Source organism: Procambarus clarkii, chromosome 69 (genome assembly GCF_040958095.1).
Source record: "Procambarus clarkii isolate CNS0578487 chromosome 69, FALCON_Pclarkii_2.0, whole genome shotgun sequence".
NCBI classification, from domain to species: Eukaryota; Metazoa; Arthropoda; class Malacostraca; order Decapoda; family Cambaridae; genus Procambarus; species Procambarus clarkii.
Window position 1 is genome coordinate 13,146,485 of NC_091218.1, and position 19,099 is coordinate 13,165,583.

The 19,099-nt window shown below is 41.6% G+C and overlaps 2 protein-coding genes across 5 annotated transcripts in view; one reads left to right on the top strand and one right to left on the bottom strand.

Moving 5' to 3' along the window:
* Positions 1-1,818: 1,818 nt before the first annotated feature.
* LOC123772224 (5'-AMP-activated protein kinase catalytic subunit alpha-1) lies at positions 1,819-8,136 on the top strand. Of its 3 annotated transcripts, none has more exons than XM_045765294.2 (2): positions 1,819-1,866; positions 4,731-8,136. In XM_045765294.2, exon 2 carries the CDS (start codon positions 6,212-6,214, stop codon positions 7,559-7,561), a length of 1,350 nt encoding a protein of 449 aa, XP_045621250.1. In that variant the 5' UTR covers positions 1,819-1,866; positions 4,731-6,211; the 3' UTR covers positions 7,562-8,136. The 3 variants fall into 3 exon arrangements, with proteins under 3 accessions (XP_045621250.1, XP_045621249.1, XP_069167150.1); XM_045765293.2 differs by lacking the exon at positions 1,819-1,866 and adding an exon at positions 2,330-2,436; XM_069311049.1 differs by lacking the exon at positions 1,819-1,866 and adding an exon at positions 2,539-2,648.
* Positions 8,137-8,738: 602 nt separating this feature from the next.
* Positions 8,739-19,099, bottom strand: part of LOC123772222 (uncharacterized) — a 39,043-nt gene continuing 28,682 nt past the window's right edge. For both annotated transcript variants that reach the window (XM_069311048.1, XM_045765292.2), the window contains exons 8-9: positions 15,688-15,855; positions 8,739-15,294 (exon numbers count right to left, since the gene is read on the bottom strand). In XM_069311048.1, the coding sequence (XP_069167149.1) occupies positions 15,106-15,294; positions 15,688-15,855 (357 nt within the window). In that variant the 3' untranslated portion in view covers positions 8,739-15,105. The remainder of the gene's footprint in view (positions 15,295-15,687; positions 15,856-19,099) is intronic.

The following is a 19,099-nucleotide window of genomic DNA, read 5'->3' on the forward strand; positions in this document are numbered from 1 at the left end:
AAGAGTTCAGCAGAAAACTCTGGCAAATACTTCATCCGGGCCTGGGGATTTGTTTGGTTTGAGTTTTACTATTTGTTTAATTACATCCTCGCTAATCCTCCTGCTAAACTAGTCAACCTGTCCTCGTCCCCCACCCATAGACTTGTTCGACTGAAGACATATTGTTAAATTCCTCTTTAGTAAATACAGAGATAAAATATATATTAAAAATACTACTCATCTCTTCGTCATTATTCGTTATTTGACCTGTCTCAGTTTTTAATGGACCTATCCTTTCCTTAATCTTTGTTCGATATAACTGAAAAACCCTTTAGGATTTGTCTTTGCGTGACCTGCTATGCGAACTTCATAGTTTCCTTTTGCTTTCCTTATCTCTTTTTTTAACATTTATAACCAGTTGTACGAATTCCTGTTCTAAACTGTTCTTCAGATCCTTTGTTATCCACTTTGGGTCATTAGTATTAGGAAGGTCATTCCACATTCTGGGTCCCTTGATTTCTAGAACATTAGACATGTATATGAATGGGACTGGGTGGTTATAAGTAGAACATAAGAACAAAGGTAACTGTAGAAGGCCTATTGGCCCAAACTATGCAGCTCCTATTTATAACCACCCAATCCTACTCTTATACATGTCCAACCCACGCTTGAAACAATCGAGGGACCCCACCTCCACCACGTTACGCGGTAATTGGTTCCACAAATCAACAACCCTATTACCGAACCAGTACGGTTACAAGTATCTCAGGGAATTCTCATTATCTGCCGATGTAGACCTGACCAAATGTAAACTGTGTCAACAAAATTATTCGCACACCCTCCGTCACTATGTGATGGAGTGCGAAAAGATACGTGAATTTAGAGACAATTCTATAACCAATGTTCCAGCGATGTGTCAGTATTTCATTCAAAATGATCTGCTACCAGAAATTTTAGCCAATTATCCCCAGTTTGCTAACTGTAGGTAGTAATTAAGTGATTGTAACCTATCCACCGCTGCCCACTGGATGGGGGGCGGTGTGCAGGATAAACATATCAATTGTGACACTATAAGCTAGCTCTTCACATATGTCAGTTGCTTAATTTAGAACCTGTACTTGAGGTCGATCTCGAACCCATTGTTGATGTGACGACTTATATTGAATTTTGTGACTAGCTCATCAAGATTGTAACTTGCTTAGATAAATAAATTGTGGGGTTCAGTCCCTGAGCCCATTATGTGCCTCTGTAACCCTTTCCACTACGGCCCACAAGATGGGTATAGGGTGCATAATAAATGAACTAAACTAACTAAGTTGACCAGACCACACACTAGAAGTTGAAATCGACTTGAGAATGGTCCAGGACGGACCGAAACGTCGTCGTCCCTTCAACTTCTAGTGTGTGGTCTGGTCAACATACTTCAGCCACGTTATTGTGACTCATCGCCTGCATAAACTAACTAACGAACCAGTATTTACCCAATTCTTTCCTAAATCTAACCTTATCCAATTTATACCCATTGTTTCGTGTTCTCTCTTATGTTGATTTGTAGGAGGAGCTGCCTGGTATGTGCCAATAGGCATTCTGCAATTACCTCTATTCTTATGGTCAATGAACAAATCCACATGGGCCGTGATAAGGGTTCGAACTGAAGTGAGGGCAAAGAGGTAGAACATCTTGTTGGCAGAGCCCGAGTGCATAGGGGAGTTCTGTAACACCCTGGTTTGTGTCTCGGAGAGGCTGCAGGATCCGTGTGATGTTAGTTTAGTTAATTTATTATGCACCCCATACCCATCTTGTGGGCTCAGTGGAATTCCCGGTTTCCATTCTTTTAACCATGTCATGTCGTAGTCGACTAAGGCAGCATCTGGGATCATCCCGAGCGTAAGTTTGAACCCTCATCACGGCCTTTGTGGATTGATTCATTTGATGCATCACGCTATTGTGATTTCTGTGTGTATTCTTATTTCCAAGGTTATACTCAATTTCTCCATTAAAGGCAGATTCTTTAACTAACTCATCAGCTCTATCATGCATTCGAAGGCCAACACGTGACATGGACTCTGTTACCATCATTTATAATTTTGTTGAAATGAACTTAGCAAAAGGTTAGGGAAATGGAGTAGGAGGGATATAGAAGATGGATGGGGGATGGGGAGGGATATGAGGGAAATGGGCTAGGAGGGATGTAGAAGATGGATGGGGGATGGGAAGGGATATGAGGGAAATGGGGTAGGAGGGATGTAACGAAGATGGATAGGGGATGGGAAGGGATATGAGGGAAATGGGGTAGGAGGGATGTAACGAAGATGGATGGGGGATGGGGAGGGATATTAGGGATATAGGAGGGGGGTCGGTGAGGGAGAGAAGGGGGGCAGAGAGGCGCTCAAGTGTTGTTGTTGTTGTAGAGAAGAAGCAGCAGGTCGGGCGTGCTACTCTCTGGGCTTCACACTGGTGAGTAAACCTCCCTCCTCTGGCTATCTGGACTATAGTAAACTGCTCCTGAGGGAAGGCTGAGAGTCTACTAGGTTGCTGAGCCCTGCTAGGGACCCTCCTAGCCAGAACTACACCATCGTTCCTCCATTTATGGCCCCTCGTCAGGGCCTTGGCTGCGCCAGGGGCCCCACGCTACACAAGACAACTAAATAGGCCAAAATCGCAGTATTGTAGGCCTATAAGCCATTTGTTTAGCCTAATAGGTGTGGGAATAGGGTAGTTTACATCTGAAGGAAGGTATATTTTTCAGAGGCAGCCTGACACGTGGTATAGGCCTATGGTGGGCGGACACAGGCTACTGTACTCGCCTAGTTGTGCTTGCGGGGGTTAAGCTCTGGCTCTTTGATCCCGCCTCTCAACTGTCAATCAACTGGTGTACAGGTTACTGAGCCTACTGGGCTCTTATCATATCTACATCTGAAACTGTGTATGGAGTCAGCCTCCACCACATCACTTCCTAATGCATTCCATCCGTTAACTACTCTGACACTGAAAAAATTCTTTCTAACGTCTCTGTGGCTCATTTGGGTACCAAGTTTCCACCTGTGTCCCCTTGTTCGTGTCCCACCCGTGCTGAAGAGTTTGTCTTTGTCCACCCTGTCAATTCCCCTGAGAATTTTGTAGGTGGTTATCATGTCTCCCCTTACTCTTCTGTTTTCCAGGGATGTGAGGTTCAGCTCCTTAGCCTTTCCTCATAGCTCATTCTTCTCGGTTCCGGGACGAGCCTGGTGGCATACCGCTGAATCTTCTCTAGCTATGTCTTGTGTTTAACTAGGTATGGACTCCAGTCTGGAGCTGCATACTCCAGGATTGGTCTGATATAAGTGGTATACAGGGTTCTGAAAGATTCCTTACACAAGTTTCTAAAGGCAGTTCTTATGCTGGCCATTCTAGCATATGCCGCTGATGATATTCTTTTGATGTGGGCCTCTGGGGACAGGTTCGGTGTGATATCAACCCCCAGATCTTTCTCTCTATTTGACTCTTGCAGGATTTCACCTCCCAGATGATACCTTGTGTTCAGCCTCCTGCTCCCTAATTTCATCACCTTACTCTTTCCTGAGTTGAACTTTAGCAGCCATTTTCTAGACCATTCCTCCAGTTTATCCAGGTCATCCTGTAGTCTCTGTCTATCTTCATCCATCTTGATTCTTCTCATAATTTTTGCATTTTTGGAAAGATTTGATTGTGTTTTAGCAGCCATTTTCTAGACCATTCCTCCAGTTTATCCAGGTCATCCTGTAGTCTCTGTCTATCTTCATCCGTCTTGATTCTTCTCATAATTTTTGCATTTTTGGAAAGATTTGATTGTGTTTTGTACCCCATATTTCATATAAGATTGCTCGGTTCAGTACTGTAGTTTCAAAGCGTTATATGATAAAGGGTACAGTACCTTTATCCCCCAGTCCAGCTGTTGCTTTGGGTTCTGGCTCGGCTTGAATCCTATTGGGGGATGGTGCTTCTCCTGGCCCCATGGTGGCCAGCCCAGCCTTGGTTTCAAGCGCTGCTTGCTCAGTGTCTGAACCCAGGAGTGCTTCAGCGGGTTTCACCTCTTTCAGCAGGTAGACCAGCGAGGTACCAAGCTGGTTCGACTTACTCTTCCACTCTTCGCGTCTGGTGTTTCTGACATTGGTGTATCACCACTTGTATGGTGATCAGGTGACTTCTCTGATAGTGTCCCACCTGCGGTCTTCATCTCAGCGAAAATATGAAGTCTCCTGGCGTCCCTTCGGAGACGCCAGGAGACGTGTGTTGTAGGTGTCTGTGAAGCTGGTTTTGTCCTCGTGGCTCTTTTTGGACCGGCAATTTATGCAGAATACTGTCGCTTCTTATCGATTTCCTTGCCTGTTTGTTTTCTTTTGGGGGAATTCTTTGGCTCTGTTCAGACATAGGTTGCAATTTTTACCAGTTGCGGTTTGTATTGTTTTCCCTATCTTTCTGGGTGCCCTCCCCGGTTTATGGCAGACATGACATACTGTGAATGTAGAGTGCTCATATGACCATTGCTCCCTGTACCTCTCTGAGGGAGCCTGGTTCTGGCTGGTGGTCCCCAGTGGGCATTCAGAACTCCCGGGACTGATGACACCAAATTAATATGGTACATGTCAGTTTGGATAGCTTGAGGTTCAGGGAGCCTCCGGGGCTCGTCCAGAAAATGGCATTTCATTTTTCATTACATTTAACACTGGTTTTTATATACAGTATAAAAATAAATCTTCCATGCTGTACTGACATACTGCATTTATTTTCAGAAAATATGAGCGCAATCTTCGAAGCTAGTAATAACTGAGAAACCACACCTTCAGCATGTGTGTCGACTGGGATATGATAATTTTCCAGCCCTAGGCGGGATGTCCCACCTTCCGGTGGCCACCCTTTCCCTCCCCTCCTCAGCTGCTCTGCATTGTTTCATGGGATACATCTGTCTACTGCCAACATACAACTGTGATTACTGAATGTTCATTTAATTACCAGAAGATTTGAAAGACTTAAGTGCGCTTCAAAAGTGGTCTAAGGAATTAGTTTTAATTTAATACTGTACATCTTTACTGTATACATATACAGTATATGTGCATCATCAATATTGTACCTAAGGTTATGTTGTATTTTGATGATAAATAAGTTAAAGGTTTGTTGTACAGAGGTTTGAAAGGTCCCTCATTCTTGCTGCTATATTGTCTGTACAATATTGTACTGTATTATATATCTTACATTTTCAAGGACAGAAAGTCAGGTATCTGATGCCAGTTGACATCCATCTTGCTTATTAGATAAAAAAAAAAAAAAAAGGCATATATGATTTCAGTTAATACATTTTTTGGTATTTGTAGCAATTTAGTTTTGATTATGCTAGTTGTTCAACGTTATCGAACTTTAATTCACTGTTTATTCATTGTGAAATTACCTCGAGTAACACTGAAAATGATGATTATATTTTGAGTGTGACAGTTCTTCCCAGGGACTTGCAGCAGCATCTTGAATTAAGCTGTGATAATTAGTAGAGATAATCGTGAGCCTAGTGTTGACACTAAGGTAGTGATCAAGAGTACCTGCAGATATAGCCAATTATTCAATATTCCTCTCAGTCATGACTGTTTAACCGATGAAATGTTAGCGTGGATGGTTCATTGATGTGTTGCTTCCATAGGTAACGACAGATTGTGTATTTGTGACATCATGTAGCTCTATAGTGGTTGAATGAAAGTTAGATTTTAGTTATTAAGGCATACATAAGCTCATTAAAGTTAACAGTATCATGAATGGTATCTTAATGTTCTCATTTAATCAGAAACCATTACTGGTAGTTGTGAAACCATAACTAATATTTTGATTGACTTTGTACAGTACTTCCATGGATTTCATTGCACACCTTAAAAGTTAATAGGTAATTCAAAAGAAAATATTTATTATAATTTTCAGATATTTGTAGTGTATACAGTTGATTACATACATAATATATTATGCTCTTAATAAAAGCAATTTCTCTTAAAAAAGGATTGTATCTAGTGACAAAATGTTTCTTTAATTAAGACGTATAAACTAACACCAGATATGCTTCAGGGTTGACTTGCGTGACAAAAAACTGTGCAGAACTTGTATTAACTCTTATTGTTTAATTTAATTAAACGTAAAGCATTATTGGTAAGGTTGTATCTCTCTTAAGTTGTATATTGTGTTTACATTTAGTTAAGTGTCACTCTCATCATCTTTGTAGTGAAAAAGGCACTTTAAGATGGTATTAGTGGGTCATTATCACATGGGAGGAGTGTTGGGACGAGGGAAGTTTGGATGGGTGTCACGGGCCACACATCAGGTAGTTGGTTACCAGGTGGCAGTGAAGCACCAGCCATGGGCAGTAGGTGGGATGGGATGTGGAGGGAAATCTGGGGAACACGCAGATTGTCAGCACGTGGAGGAAACACGGTGGCGTGCAGCTTTAGAGAATGAAGCAGCTCTTCTGGCTCGAGTTTCACACCCGTCTGTTGTTGCTTTATTGGAGGTGATGCGTGGACCTACTGGTCTGTATGTATGCCTTGAAGACCTTGGTGATACCACTCTTGCTGCTCTGGTAACTCAACATTTTGAGAGAAATTGCATTGGTCTTGCTGAACCTATTGCTGCAATAATTTTTAGTCAAGTGGCTGCTGGTTTACATCATTTGCATAACCAGGGTATATTACACAGAGATGTAAAGCCGGAAAACATCATGGTTGTACCGGGTAAAACACTGCTGGCTCCAATTGCAAAATTAATTGACTTGGGTTTAGCTGCAGCATGGGAGCCCTCCTCACCTTTGACAACTGCCAGAACTCGGGCAGGAACTGTTTGTTACATGGCTCCTGAGCTCACATCATCAGCACATGAATATGGCCCAGAAGTGGATGTGTTCAGTTTAGGTGCTTCACTGTATTTTACTTTAGTAGGGGAAGTACCCTTCAGTGAATATGTGCGAAATGGATGTCGAGGCACTACATCGTTATTTGGTCTTCAGTTACATCACGAGGAAGCTTTGGATGCTTTAACACCTCAGGCAGCTGTTGTACTGCGTGCCATGCTTCAAACAAACCCTAAATGTAGGTGGTCTCTTCCAAGAGTGGCCGAGCATCATTGGTTTTGCAATCAATGCTCTACTTCTGTTGCCCTGAGCCAGCATCGTTGTTCTCTAATTAGAGGCAAAGGTGTTATCTTTGAACTAGATAGTGTATCTAATGTTGCTGAGAGTGAAAAGTCTGTTTTAAATCATTGTCAATTTGTTAAATTTGGCACTAATATTGAGAGATATGGAGAAGTAATAAGTGGTGAGAGTTGTAAATGTTTGCCCACCTCTGCTAAAAGCTATGACATACGCAACAATGTGGACGATAATGGGAGTAGCAGTAACAATATTGTTAATGTTGATGGTGACAGAAAACGTTGTTACTTGATAAATATGCAGTGTGTAGGGCGTGTATCTTCGCTCTTGCAGAAAGATTCCGATGATGTATTACAGCATCTGGGAGAGGAACCGTGGGGCCCTGTTGGCGGCATGTATAATCTGTTGCTTCATACCACACATACTGATGATCATACTTTAGTATTATAGGTAGGTCTATTTTTATTATAATCCAACATTTCATTGCACTGTTCAGTACTGATATGACTAAAGCTGACGATTTTGTGGTTTTAGAAATATGATTGTGTATTTCTGAACATATTTGGTTAATACAGTATTACAGAGTATACAAATAAGGATATGCTAACTTAAGATATTATCTCTGGATTTGTACACACAAAAATTCTGAACAAAATATTTCATGTTAAACAAAGTTTAAATTAATGATGAGATTATTTGGGAAAATCTGCATTTAGTTCAGTTACTATATTTTTGTATTAATGAAATAATAATTAAACCTTGATAAGATTATTTATTAAGAACAGTGCTGACGTTTTTGTTTTTTCTTTGTGCTAAATAATAATTCCTGTATAATTAAGTACAATATTACAGTACACTGGAATGTAAGTCTACGTAACTACTGTAACGTGTGTGTAACTATAGCACATGAGTAGTTAGTTTGTAATGATTACATTGCCATGGTAGCTTGATGCAATGTCATTTTTAAGTTGTAAAACTTATTTTTTATTGATGTTTATAGAAGTTTTTATTAAAGCATTTGTGTATACCAGTGTATCATTGATTCAGAAGTTTTTATACTGACTTAGCGTTTGTATTATTTTGAATGTGTTTCATGAGAAATTTAGAAATACTATTCCAAACTGTACCAACTTCCACTATCAGGTTAGATGTTCATGCAATGTTTTGCATTCAATGTTAGTATGTAAAATCTTTAAAATGTCTTATTTGTATGGATACCATCTCACATAGGAGTTGTCCAGCATGTTGACAAGGCAGCTAAAGCTGCATGTGATAAGCCTGAAATTGAGTTGGATGTGGGCAGTCCAATCTCTGCTGTAAAAGCTGCAATATTTCAGGAAATAAGGAAGGACAGAAGAGCAGTTACTGATACACAAAGGCCTGAAAGTACGAGTATAAAGCGTATGACATGTTTAGAGCTGAGAGTTATATGTACGGGCAGCATAAAAACATCCATTAGACAGTGTGACATTGTAATTGCTAGAATTAGGCTGAGATATTGATATCTGGCAGGTGGCTGAATGTAATGAATCCCCCAATGGTGAATATTCCAATTGTAAACAATGTCAACAAGAGCTACGACATACTCTCCAACACTATTTTCTGTGGCTGGAAGGAAACACGCATATAGAATTGGGGTACTTATTTATTAAATATATTTATTAATTAAATTATAAATAATAACAATTACAATTATCAGTAAATGTTCCATTATTATCTAAATTTACAATTAAATGAATTTATCATCAGTAATTAAAATTATTTATAGCTTAGCTATTTGCATGTACAGTACCTAGCAATCGTACATTCTTGCCGTAACTCATTTGTGCAGTAAGAAAATATATATTCAGGGAAAGGTACATACATTGAAAATGAGTTACAAACATAATTTTGGATTGATAGATAGAGCTAGTACACACAATCCCTGAGTCCACTAATATGCACAATGATGTGGGAAAATACTTAGACTAAAATTTAATACTAATTGAGATCAAAAGCATAAATTGAATTGTAAAAAGAAAAAAAAAGAAAAAAGAGAATGATAATTACATGATGGATAAAACAACAGAAAATGCAACAGAACAACAGAATGAATTTTAACTAAATAAACAGAAGATTACCATTTTTTTTAAGTTTATACATGACAGATATCAGCAGTTAAATAAGTTGGTTAATAATCAATAATGTTTGAAAATAGCAAGACATAGTTTATTAGGTAGTACTTAGTTTTTATCTTTAACTGGTTGAGAGATGTACAACCTTTGCCATGATTGGGAAGCTCATTCCACATTCTGGGTCCCTTGATTTGTAGAGCATTTCTAGTTTAGTGAAGCCACATTCTTGGAATATCAAATAGGTAATTGTTTCTATGCCCTGAGATGCCATTGAGTGTCTGCCTGTGTTAATGGAGCTCGACAGTGAACCGACCCTGGAAGAACTCAGCGATGCCCTGGACTCCCTTGCTTCTGGTAAAGCTCCTGGCAAAGATGGCATTCCTGCTGAGACCTTGAAGTGCTGCAGAGGTAGCCTGCTCATGGAGCTGCACGAAATTCTCTGCCTCTGCTGGGAAGAAGGAGAGGTGCCACAGGACATGAGGGATGCCAACATCGTCACACTGTATAAGAATAAAGGTGACAGGGGCAACTGCAACAACTACCGTGGAATCTCCCTCCTCAGTATTGTCGGAAAGCTGTTTGCTCGAGTCGCATTGAAGAGGCTCCAAGTACTTGCAGAGAGAGTCTATCCAGAATCACAATGTGGATTCAGAGCTGGCAGGTCCACCATCGACATGGTTTTTTCCCTCAGACAACTGCAGGAGAAATGCAGGGAACAGAAGCAGCCACTCTTTGTAGCCTTCATAGATCTGACGAAGGCCTTCGACCTCGTCAGCAGGGATGGCCTGTTCAAGATCCTCCCCAAGATCGGATGCCCACCCAGGCTCCTCAGCATCATCAGATCTTTCCATGAGAACATGAGGGGCACCGTGGTCTTTGATGGCCTAACATCAGACGCCTTTGACATCCGAAGTGGAGTAAAGCAGGGCTGCGTACTGGCTCCAACCCTATTCGGGATTTTCTTCGCAGTTATGCTGCGGCACGCCTTCGGATCTGTCACGGAAGGCATTTACCTCCGGACCAGGTCGGATGGAAAGCTCTTTAACCTCGCCAGGCTGAGAGCCAAGACAAAGGTTCGGCTGAGGTGTCTGCGCGACTTCCTCTTTGCCGACGATGCAGCAATCACTGCCCACTCAGCTGAAGACCTCCAACGGCTCATAACCCGCTTCAGCGAGGCCTCTCAGGCTTTCGGACTCACCATCAGTCTGAAGAAAACACAAGTCATGGGACAAGGAGTGGACTCCCCACTTGACATCGGCATCTCTGATTCCAAACTGGAAGTTATTCACGACTTCGTGTACCTGGGCTCCACAATCTCTGACTCCCTCTCTCTTGATACGGAGCTAAACAAACGCATCGGTAAGGCATCTACTACCATGTCCAAACTGACAAAGAGAGTGTGGGCCAACAATAGGCTAACTGAGTATACTAAGATTCAGGTTTACAGATCCTGTGTCCTGAGCACTCTCCTTTATGGCAGTGAGTCTTGGACACTCCGCGCCCGTCAGGAAAGACGGCTGAATGCCTACCACATGCGCTGCCTTAGACACATCTTGGACATCACCTGGCAGGACAAGGTGACAAACAACAACGTCTTGGGGAGAGCAAGAATCACCAGCATGTACACAATGCTGAAACAGAGACGAATGCGCTGGCTCGGGCACGTTGTGCGAATGGGCGACGGCAGGATCCCCAAGGATCTCCTGTACGGAGAGCTGAGGCAGGGAAAGCGTCCAGTAGGCAAGCCCCAGCTACGGTACAAAGACGTATGCAAAAGGGACCTGAAAGCCATGGACGTCGATCTTGCTATATGGGAGACACTGGCTGCAGACCGTTCAGCCTGGAGGCAGTCTGTTCAAAGAGGTCTCTCCAAGTTCGAGGAGTCACTTGCCAAGGAATCGGAGGCAAAGAGACAGAGAAGGAAAGCCGGTAACCAGGAAGACAGACCAGAATCGGACTTCGTTTGTGCTCGGTGTGGGAAGGACTGCTACTCTCGGATTGGCCTCATCAGTCACACCAGACGCTGCACCAGGATTGACAACTAGGGCGCAACTCCATAGTCTCCCGAGACTGAAGGATGCCTACTACTTAATTGTTTCTAGTTTGGGGCCCATGGGTTCTGATACAACATCCTAGGAAGTGTTTAAGGCCAAGATTGGCATTACTGTTCAGAGTTTTATATATACAGAATACACTTGAGATGATGTGCAGTGACTTTATATCTAACATATTCAAAGATTTAAGGGTGCGATGTGAATTTATGCTTGGTAAACATTAATCATGGGATTAAATAATTATGTGCTAGATGAGATGCCACAGTTAACCAGCTATGTAAACTAAGGCTTCAGCCAGAAGTGGAAGCTTATGACTTTATGGGGTTCCAGCAGAGCACCCCACCTGCCATGTCAGCAGGTGCTGAACCCCCATCCCGAAGGCAAGCATTAGGTGGCAGTGGTAGCATCCCATCTGATGTAGGTGTTGTTTGTAGGCCAAGATAGATAACAAAGGCTAGGAATATGAAAGGATAACATAAGCAATTGACTGGTGCCATGGTGGGTCCGCCCCCACCCTGAATGGAGAGAGAGAATAGCACACCACCCTGTCCACTACATTGGGGTTGACATTTGTGCTGTATGATGTTGCTTGGTCTGTGGCTGCATCCATGCCCATAACATCCGATTCTGCCTTTAAAATAAACAAAACAGGTTTTCCTGAACTGAAAAAAGGTACAGATTCTGTCTTACAAGACAAATGCTGCAAGCTAAGCAGCATCTGGCATGTGAACCAATGGAACACCATTTGGAGTACAGATAGGCAGGGTAGACCATTCCTATATGTTCTTGCGAGGTGGGCGTTCTGCGACAGGTTTGCATGCCAAAAATATGGAGTGCTGTGCACCACACCCTAGAATGTATGCCAGGTCGCCTTCATGGATGTCGTTGTCGCTGGGGGCCAGCCCTCCAAGGTTTACCCCAGGGAGGGTGTGTTGAGTGGTACCTGTCTGCACAGAGGGTGACTCCCCAGTGTTGACCTCGCATCTGGCCGTGTCTCTGTAGCCCGCCCTCACAGAGACCAGCCCCCCACCCTCAAGGCTGGCCCCATGGCGGGTGTGGGAAGTGGAACCTGTCTACACAGTGGCTGACTCCCCACTCCCCAGGGTCAACCCCGTGGTTGGCGTTGTCACTGCAGTCCACCCTCACAGTGACCAGCCTTGGGGTGATGGCAACCTGTCTGCACAGAGGCCGTCTCCCCTGAGTTGATCTCTCAGCAGGAATGAGTTCTGTAGCCTGCCCTGGGGCTACATCCAGTTTTCACAGGTCCTTGAGTGGGTTCTGTATACTGTATTTAGAAACATGAATATTCTGTTACAGCACTGTATAATCTTCTGGGTTTGGAACCTTCCTTTGATAATTTACTAATTATAAAATCAGTAGGATGCTTAGCTGACTGGGCATCTAGAGGTAATAAAACACCCCAAAATTAGTTATATCATTGTAATATGGATGTAATCATACAATTGCATTGTAATTTTATATACAGATTTTATTTAGTTCCCTTTCAAAGGAACCACCTTGATATTTTCCGACCATTGAGTATGCCTTCCACTTTTACCTCTTCAACTTTTTGTAGTGACTTGGCAACAATGTGTGCCTAGTATCTTGGGTTTCCTGTTGGGGTTATCAGACCACTCACTGGAAGGGGTCACCCTATGTGACCAAGGTGACCAAGGGAGCCGGTCGGCCAAGCGGACAGCACACTGGACTTGTGATCCTGTGGTCCTGGGTTCGATCCCAGGTGCCGGCGAGAAACAATGGGCAGTTTCTTTTACCCTATGCCCCTGTTACCTAGCAATAAAAATAGGTACCTGGGTGTTAGTCAGCTGTCACGGGCTGCTTCCTGGGGGTGGAGGCCTGGTCGAAGACCGGGCCGCGGGGACACTAAAAAGCCCCGAAATCATCTCAAGATAACCCTGTGTGGATTGACATGGGTGGCTGGGTTGAGGATGTTTGCTGTTTGTACCAGCTTGTACTTAACCTCCCTCACTACTGTCCTGGTAAGTGTTTACTATACATATAAACAATTTAGAGGACTGACAACATTTGCAAATTTGATATAAAAATAGGGCAGGAAATCAATTCAGATGAAGGCACAACATCCCTATGAGTAGATCAAGATAGGTATATCCATTGAGCCTTGGTGTGTCACAACGGAAAGTTTCTTATACCTGGAGATATTAGAATTTTGCATCAAGATTGAAACCTTATGTTGAATTGTCGGAATGTACTGAAGAGGGTGAGAATAGCTTGAGCTACCTCGTCCCTTTGTGTGTATTTGTATCTCAATAAACTTATTTAAATTTCAAATCTGGATAGGCTTTGAAATTAGACGAAAGATTGGCCGATACAGTTTAATGCTGAGAAACATAGGGTACTGAGCTTAGTTAATAAATTTAGTTAGCAGATACCAGCAGTTGAACAATGTTGAAAGTGAAAAGTTTGCCTGAGAGAAATATCTAGGATTCATGATTGGGAGGGATCTTTTGCAATAAAATATATACTGTATGCATGTATAAAATAAAGCAAATAGGATACAGTACTTGGTTTTCTAGAAACATTAGCAATGTAACACCTAACCAGCTGGCCTGGGGTCGAGCAGAGGCCTTGGGTTCAAGCATATTTAGATCTGTGAGTAGAACCTTTGACAAAGTTCCAGGAGAGAGGCAGAAACCCAGATGGCCTACATGGAGATGTCTGTAATTGGGCCTCACTGTAGGCCATTTGGGTTTTTACCCCTTTTATAGACCTTTGTCAAAGGTCACACTCATATGAACAAATGTAGAGTGTAGTGTCACACTCGTAGCTCTAAATATACTTGACCCCAGACTGAACACTCCACAGGACCCCAAGACCCCAGGCTAGCTTTTACAGCAATAAGACTTCTAATGTTATTCTTCAATGTTTTCCTGTCCTTGTTAGGTACCATTTAGATTATGCAGTTTAGTATTGGTTGCCGTACTTTATAATGGACTTGAATTCACTTCACCAAATACTGAGAAGGATGACAGAGTTTATCCCAGGAATTAGAAACATTCTTAATGAAGCAATTAAAGTTCTTCATTTACTTTATCTAGAAAGGCAAAGTGTAAGTTAAATGATTGAAGGACAGAAAAGCATAAAGGAAATGTAAACAAAGTTTCAAACATAACACAAAACAATAAATACAAACTGGAGAAGTTTAGATTTAGAAAAGACCTGAGTAAACACTGGTTTAGAAATGGGTCATCCTTCTCTTCATGCGATCAAGTGAATTCCCGTCATGTCCATTATATAGAATGACGACCACTTCTAACCTGCATGATCTACATAGGACCTTACACGGGCACCTTCTACCTTGGCAAGATAAAGCTGAAGAAGCATAATATTAAGTGTACCACGTGCAGTCATGGGGAGGACAAAGACCCCTACACTTTAAAACATTTAACTTCATTTGCCAATATTTTTTTTTTCATTTTCCATATTCTTATCTAGATTGTTTTGTAGCAATTTTGTGTCTTGATATAAACTTAGTTCCCATCCTATTTTTGTAATCAACAAATTTGCAAATGCTACTGTTGACGCCTATGTCTAAAGCAATTATAATTTTGGTAAACAAGAAGTCCCAGGACAGCCCTGGGGTACTCCATTTAAAACAATTTTCTATTGGGTCTTAATTGCATATATGCTAATTCTCTGTTTTTTTTTTTTAAGAACTTTGCTTTTGGCTGGGGAAGCAACTGAGATTTTGCTCAGAATAAATAATTAAAGCACATTAATCTGCTACCGAGTAGAAGTATGCCTCTTTTCAATAACCACCATTACACTTTCTCATTTTCAGAGTTATTCAAGTTAAATGGCCTAGTTCCATTGGGGGCTTTGTAAAACCAAAAGCCCGACATATTTCATGAAGATTCAGTGAATGCACACTGAATATTTTTCTTAACTTATGACACTGATAAGCTCGTACAAATTTCTTGAATGCTAACTTTGCCATCTGCTGTATTTCCATATCATTCAAGACAAAGGAATCAACCTGGGGAAAAATAAAATATTAAGGAGCTTTGATAAGCAGCTGCCACCTAATGGTGGTTGGGTCTGACATAGCTGCCTCTTCCTGCTATCACTTTAATCTAACTGCACTTATAAAGCAGTACGTTTGTATCATTGTAAATGGTGTACATGTAACATGAAGCATAAATGAACATTTCAGTAACCACCATTAAACTTTCTCATTTTCAGAGTTCAGAAGAAACCAGATAGTAAAACAAGAACAGAAAATTTATGACTCGCCATATATCTTAGTTACAAACAGGTCCAAAAAATATTTCCTCAGAAAAGCTATTGACTACATTTAACATTTAATGTTCACATATGACAGCAAACTGAGCATCTACCAATGAACTTTAATTAAACTTTGCATCCTTACCTTGTTTTGAATTTCCTTCAAATCTCCATGAAACTCTAGCTGTTCAATTTCAACCTTCATAGTTTTCAGGACATCAACAAATTGGTTCTCCTCAGGTCTCAAGAAAAGAAGTGCTTGACCGACACTACCTTCCCCACGACCAGTGCGTCCAACACGATGAATATAGTCCTGTGGAAAATATAGTTTGTTAAAAATGAAAACCACGCCTTCAGTCATTGATCTACAAATTTCACTTACAAATATACACTTGTACCCTGACACATTTAAGTAAGAAGGTGGTGGAGGCCAAAAAACCAGCGTTGAATGTAATGAAACGCCATTTCCTGGGAGAGACCCGGAGGCTCGCCGGAGCTTATCCAGGCTGATATGGAACTACAGGGGTACCTCATTTTAAGAGTTTAATCCGTTCCTGGAGACAGCTCGTAACCCGAAAACTCGTAAACCGAAGCTAATTTTCCCATAAGAAATAATGGGAAATGAATTAATCCGTTCCCGACTACCCAAAAACCTCATTTCAAACTAAATTTTATACGTATTTCATCAAAATCTACACTACAAAAGTATGTTCAAGTTATTATTTACCCTTGTTGATGACTCCTGTTGGTGTATGGAAGATGGTGGGGAGGGGGAGGAGGAGAGGAGTTAGTGTTTGGAAGGGAAGTCCCCTTCCATTATAACATCAGGCAGTGAGGACCTCTCTGGGGTGCATTCTCTGGCACGTTTTGCCTGCATACCACTAGGTCCTGGTTGTGGCTCACTGCTTGATTTTCTCGCAACAAAGCGTTCCATTGACGATTGTTTTTCCCTTCTTCGCAAGATTTCTCTGTAGTGAGGCATCACATTGTCATTGAAAAGATTTATGCAACGGCCTACTACAACTTTCTCTGGGCGAGTTGTTTCAATAAAAGATTGCATTTCTTCCCATATCTGACACCACTTCTTAATGTTTGTGGAAGGGACAGTCTGTACTGCCTCATCCTCCTCCACTGGAGAAACATCCTCAGCTGTGCCTTTTTCCTGTTCCTTTTGAAGGGCTTTGAGTTCTTCGTTGTGTTCTTCCACCAACTCCTCCACATCAGCACCATCCAATTCCAAGGCCATTTGCCGGCCCAGAGTAACAATTTCCTCAACAATAGGCACATCTTTTACAGGCTCAAACCCATCAAAGTCTAGTTCTGGCACAGATTCAGGCCACAATTTTCTCCAGCCAGAGATCAGGGTTCTTTGAGTTACTTCTTGCCAGGCTTTGTCAACGAGTTTTAAAGCACTACAAATGTTAAAGTGATGTTTCCTGAACTCTTTGAGGGTGAGGTTTGTGGCTTCAGTCACTTCAAAACATTTCCGGAAAAGTGCCCGTTCATAAAGTTTCTTAAAATTCGCCATGATTTTCTGGTCCATAGGCTGAATTAGAGGAGTGGTGTTAGGAGGAAGGAACTTTTCAGTGAGAAAGTTACTGTATCTGTGCAACAATTCATCTTCCATGCCTGGAGGATGAGCAGGAACATTGTCGAGGAGAAGCAGGGCCTTGAGTGGCAAAATGTTTCTCCTGCAGATATTTTTCTATGGCAGGGCACACCACTTCATTCACCCACTCCAAAAAAAAAAAAAAAAAAAAAAAAAAAAAAAAATCCTAGTCACCCATGCCTTATTATTTACCCTCCACATCACACACATTTGGTTTTTCTGCACTTTATACTGCTTGAAAACCCTTGGATTTTCAGAATGATACATAAGCAAGGGTTTAATTTTCAAATCGCCACTCGCATTTGAACACAGCACAAGCGTAAACCTATCTTTCATAGGCTTGTGTCCAGGTAAGGATTTTTCTGCCTTGGTAATGTATGTCTTCTTAGGCAATATTTTCCAGAACAGTCCTGTTTCATCACAATTAAACACTTGTTGTGGTAGGTATCCCTCAGCCTCTGCAAACTCTTTAAATTCTTCAATAAATCTTTCAGCCGCTGGTTTGTCTGAACTGGCAGCCTCCCCATGCTTCACAACACTATGAATACCACTTTTTCTAAATTTTTCAAACCATCCCCTGCTTGCCTTAAAGTCTATCGTATCTGCACTCGTTCCTGGGGTTTTCTTTACAAGGTCTTCGTGCAATACCCTGGCTTTCTCACAATTGATGGCCTCTGAAACACTATCACACTTTAACTCTTTGTCATGTATCCAAATTAATAACAACTTTTCCACATCCTCAAGTATTTGTGGTCTTTGTTTCGTGATTGTTGATACGCCTTTTGCCACTTTAGCACTCATAATGTCTTTTTCTTGGCAAGTATAGTGCATATCGTTGACGTGGATTTGTTGTACTGCCTACAAAGTTCAACAACACGTGCACCATTTTCATGTTTCCGAATGATCTCTTGTTTTCCTCTACTGTCATCCTCACATGTGATTTCTTGCCTTGAACCTTACCACTGGCTTTCTTGGGACCCATGGTGAGATATATAATAACAACTTTTATGGTCAAATGGCCAAAAATCCAACAAAACACTGTAAATCCTGGTGAAGAATTCAGGCGGGATAGACACTGGGCGCGAGGCACTGGTAAACTCAGGGGCAATCGCCGTGCCACCACGCGCTAGGTTGGCGCGTACACGTATCAACACCCCTGTATTCCGAGGCAACGCTCGTATCCCGATGTAAATTTTCCAAGCAATTTTCCGAGTTTCGCGTACTAGGAGGATATCGTTCATCTGTAGTGGCGCATTGGTGGCTTGTGCCTTTCTTGCAATCTATACTCTCCCCCATATGGTGCCAATTAGGCCATATGTTATCACCTTCGAGCCCAACACCATTGTATATTATGTTCATATCCTTTACATGGTTGTAACGAAGTGTTTCAGATTAACCAATCATCAAATGAAACTTTATCGTATGTTATGTGAATTGTGTGATTTATCAAGTTATTCAACACACACATATTCTTGTAAAGAGAAGCACATGATAAATAGTCAGAGAAACACAGGAGTCGTGTCTTGCATACCTCGGTGTCAGCAATTTGGGCATCGTGTATTGACAGACACCAGACTACAGCCACCGCACAACCTTTCAGTCCCTCCACCCAGTAAAATGAAAAATATTCACTTATTTTCATGTTTTTTTTTTTACCTTTTACATACAAATTAATAATTGCATAATGAAAAATAATTTTTTTAAATTATTAAATTTTTTGTGCATAGACAGGAATTACAATTTTGCTATAGCTCCTGTCTAAGGGTTAAGAGATGAAGTTAGAAAGGAATTTGTCAAATACACAAAACTGATACAAAATACAGTATTGTAAATAGAAGCATCCTAATTAATTTTTATCTAGATCAAGAGGAGGAGGCAGTCCTGTAAAAGGTGATCCAGGAAAGTCGCACAGAAATCTGGGGCATAGACCCAAGTGCCCAGGGCACAC

Excerpts from the sequence above, each read along its gene's own strand:
- LOC123772224 (XM_045765294.2), top strand. The coding sequence starts at position 6,212 with ATGGTATTAGTGGGTCATTATCACATGGGAGGAGTGTTGGGACGAGGG.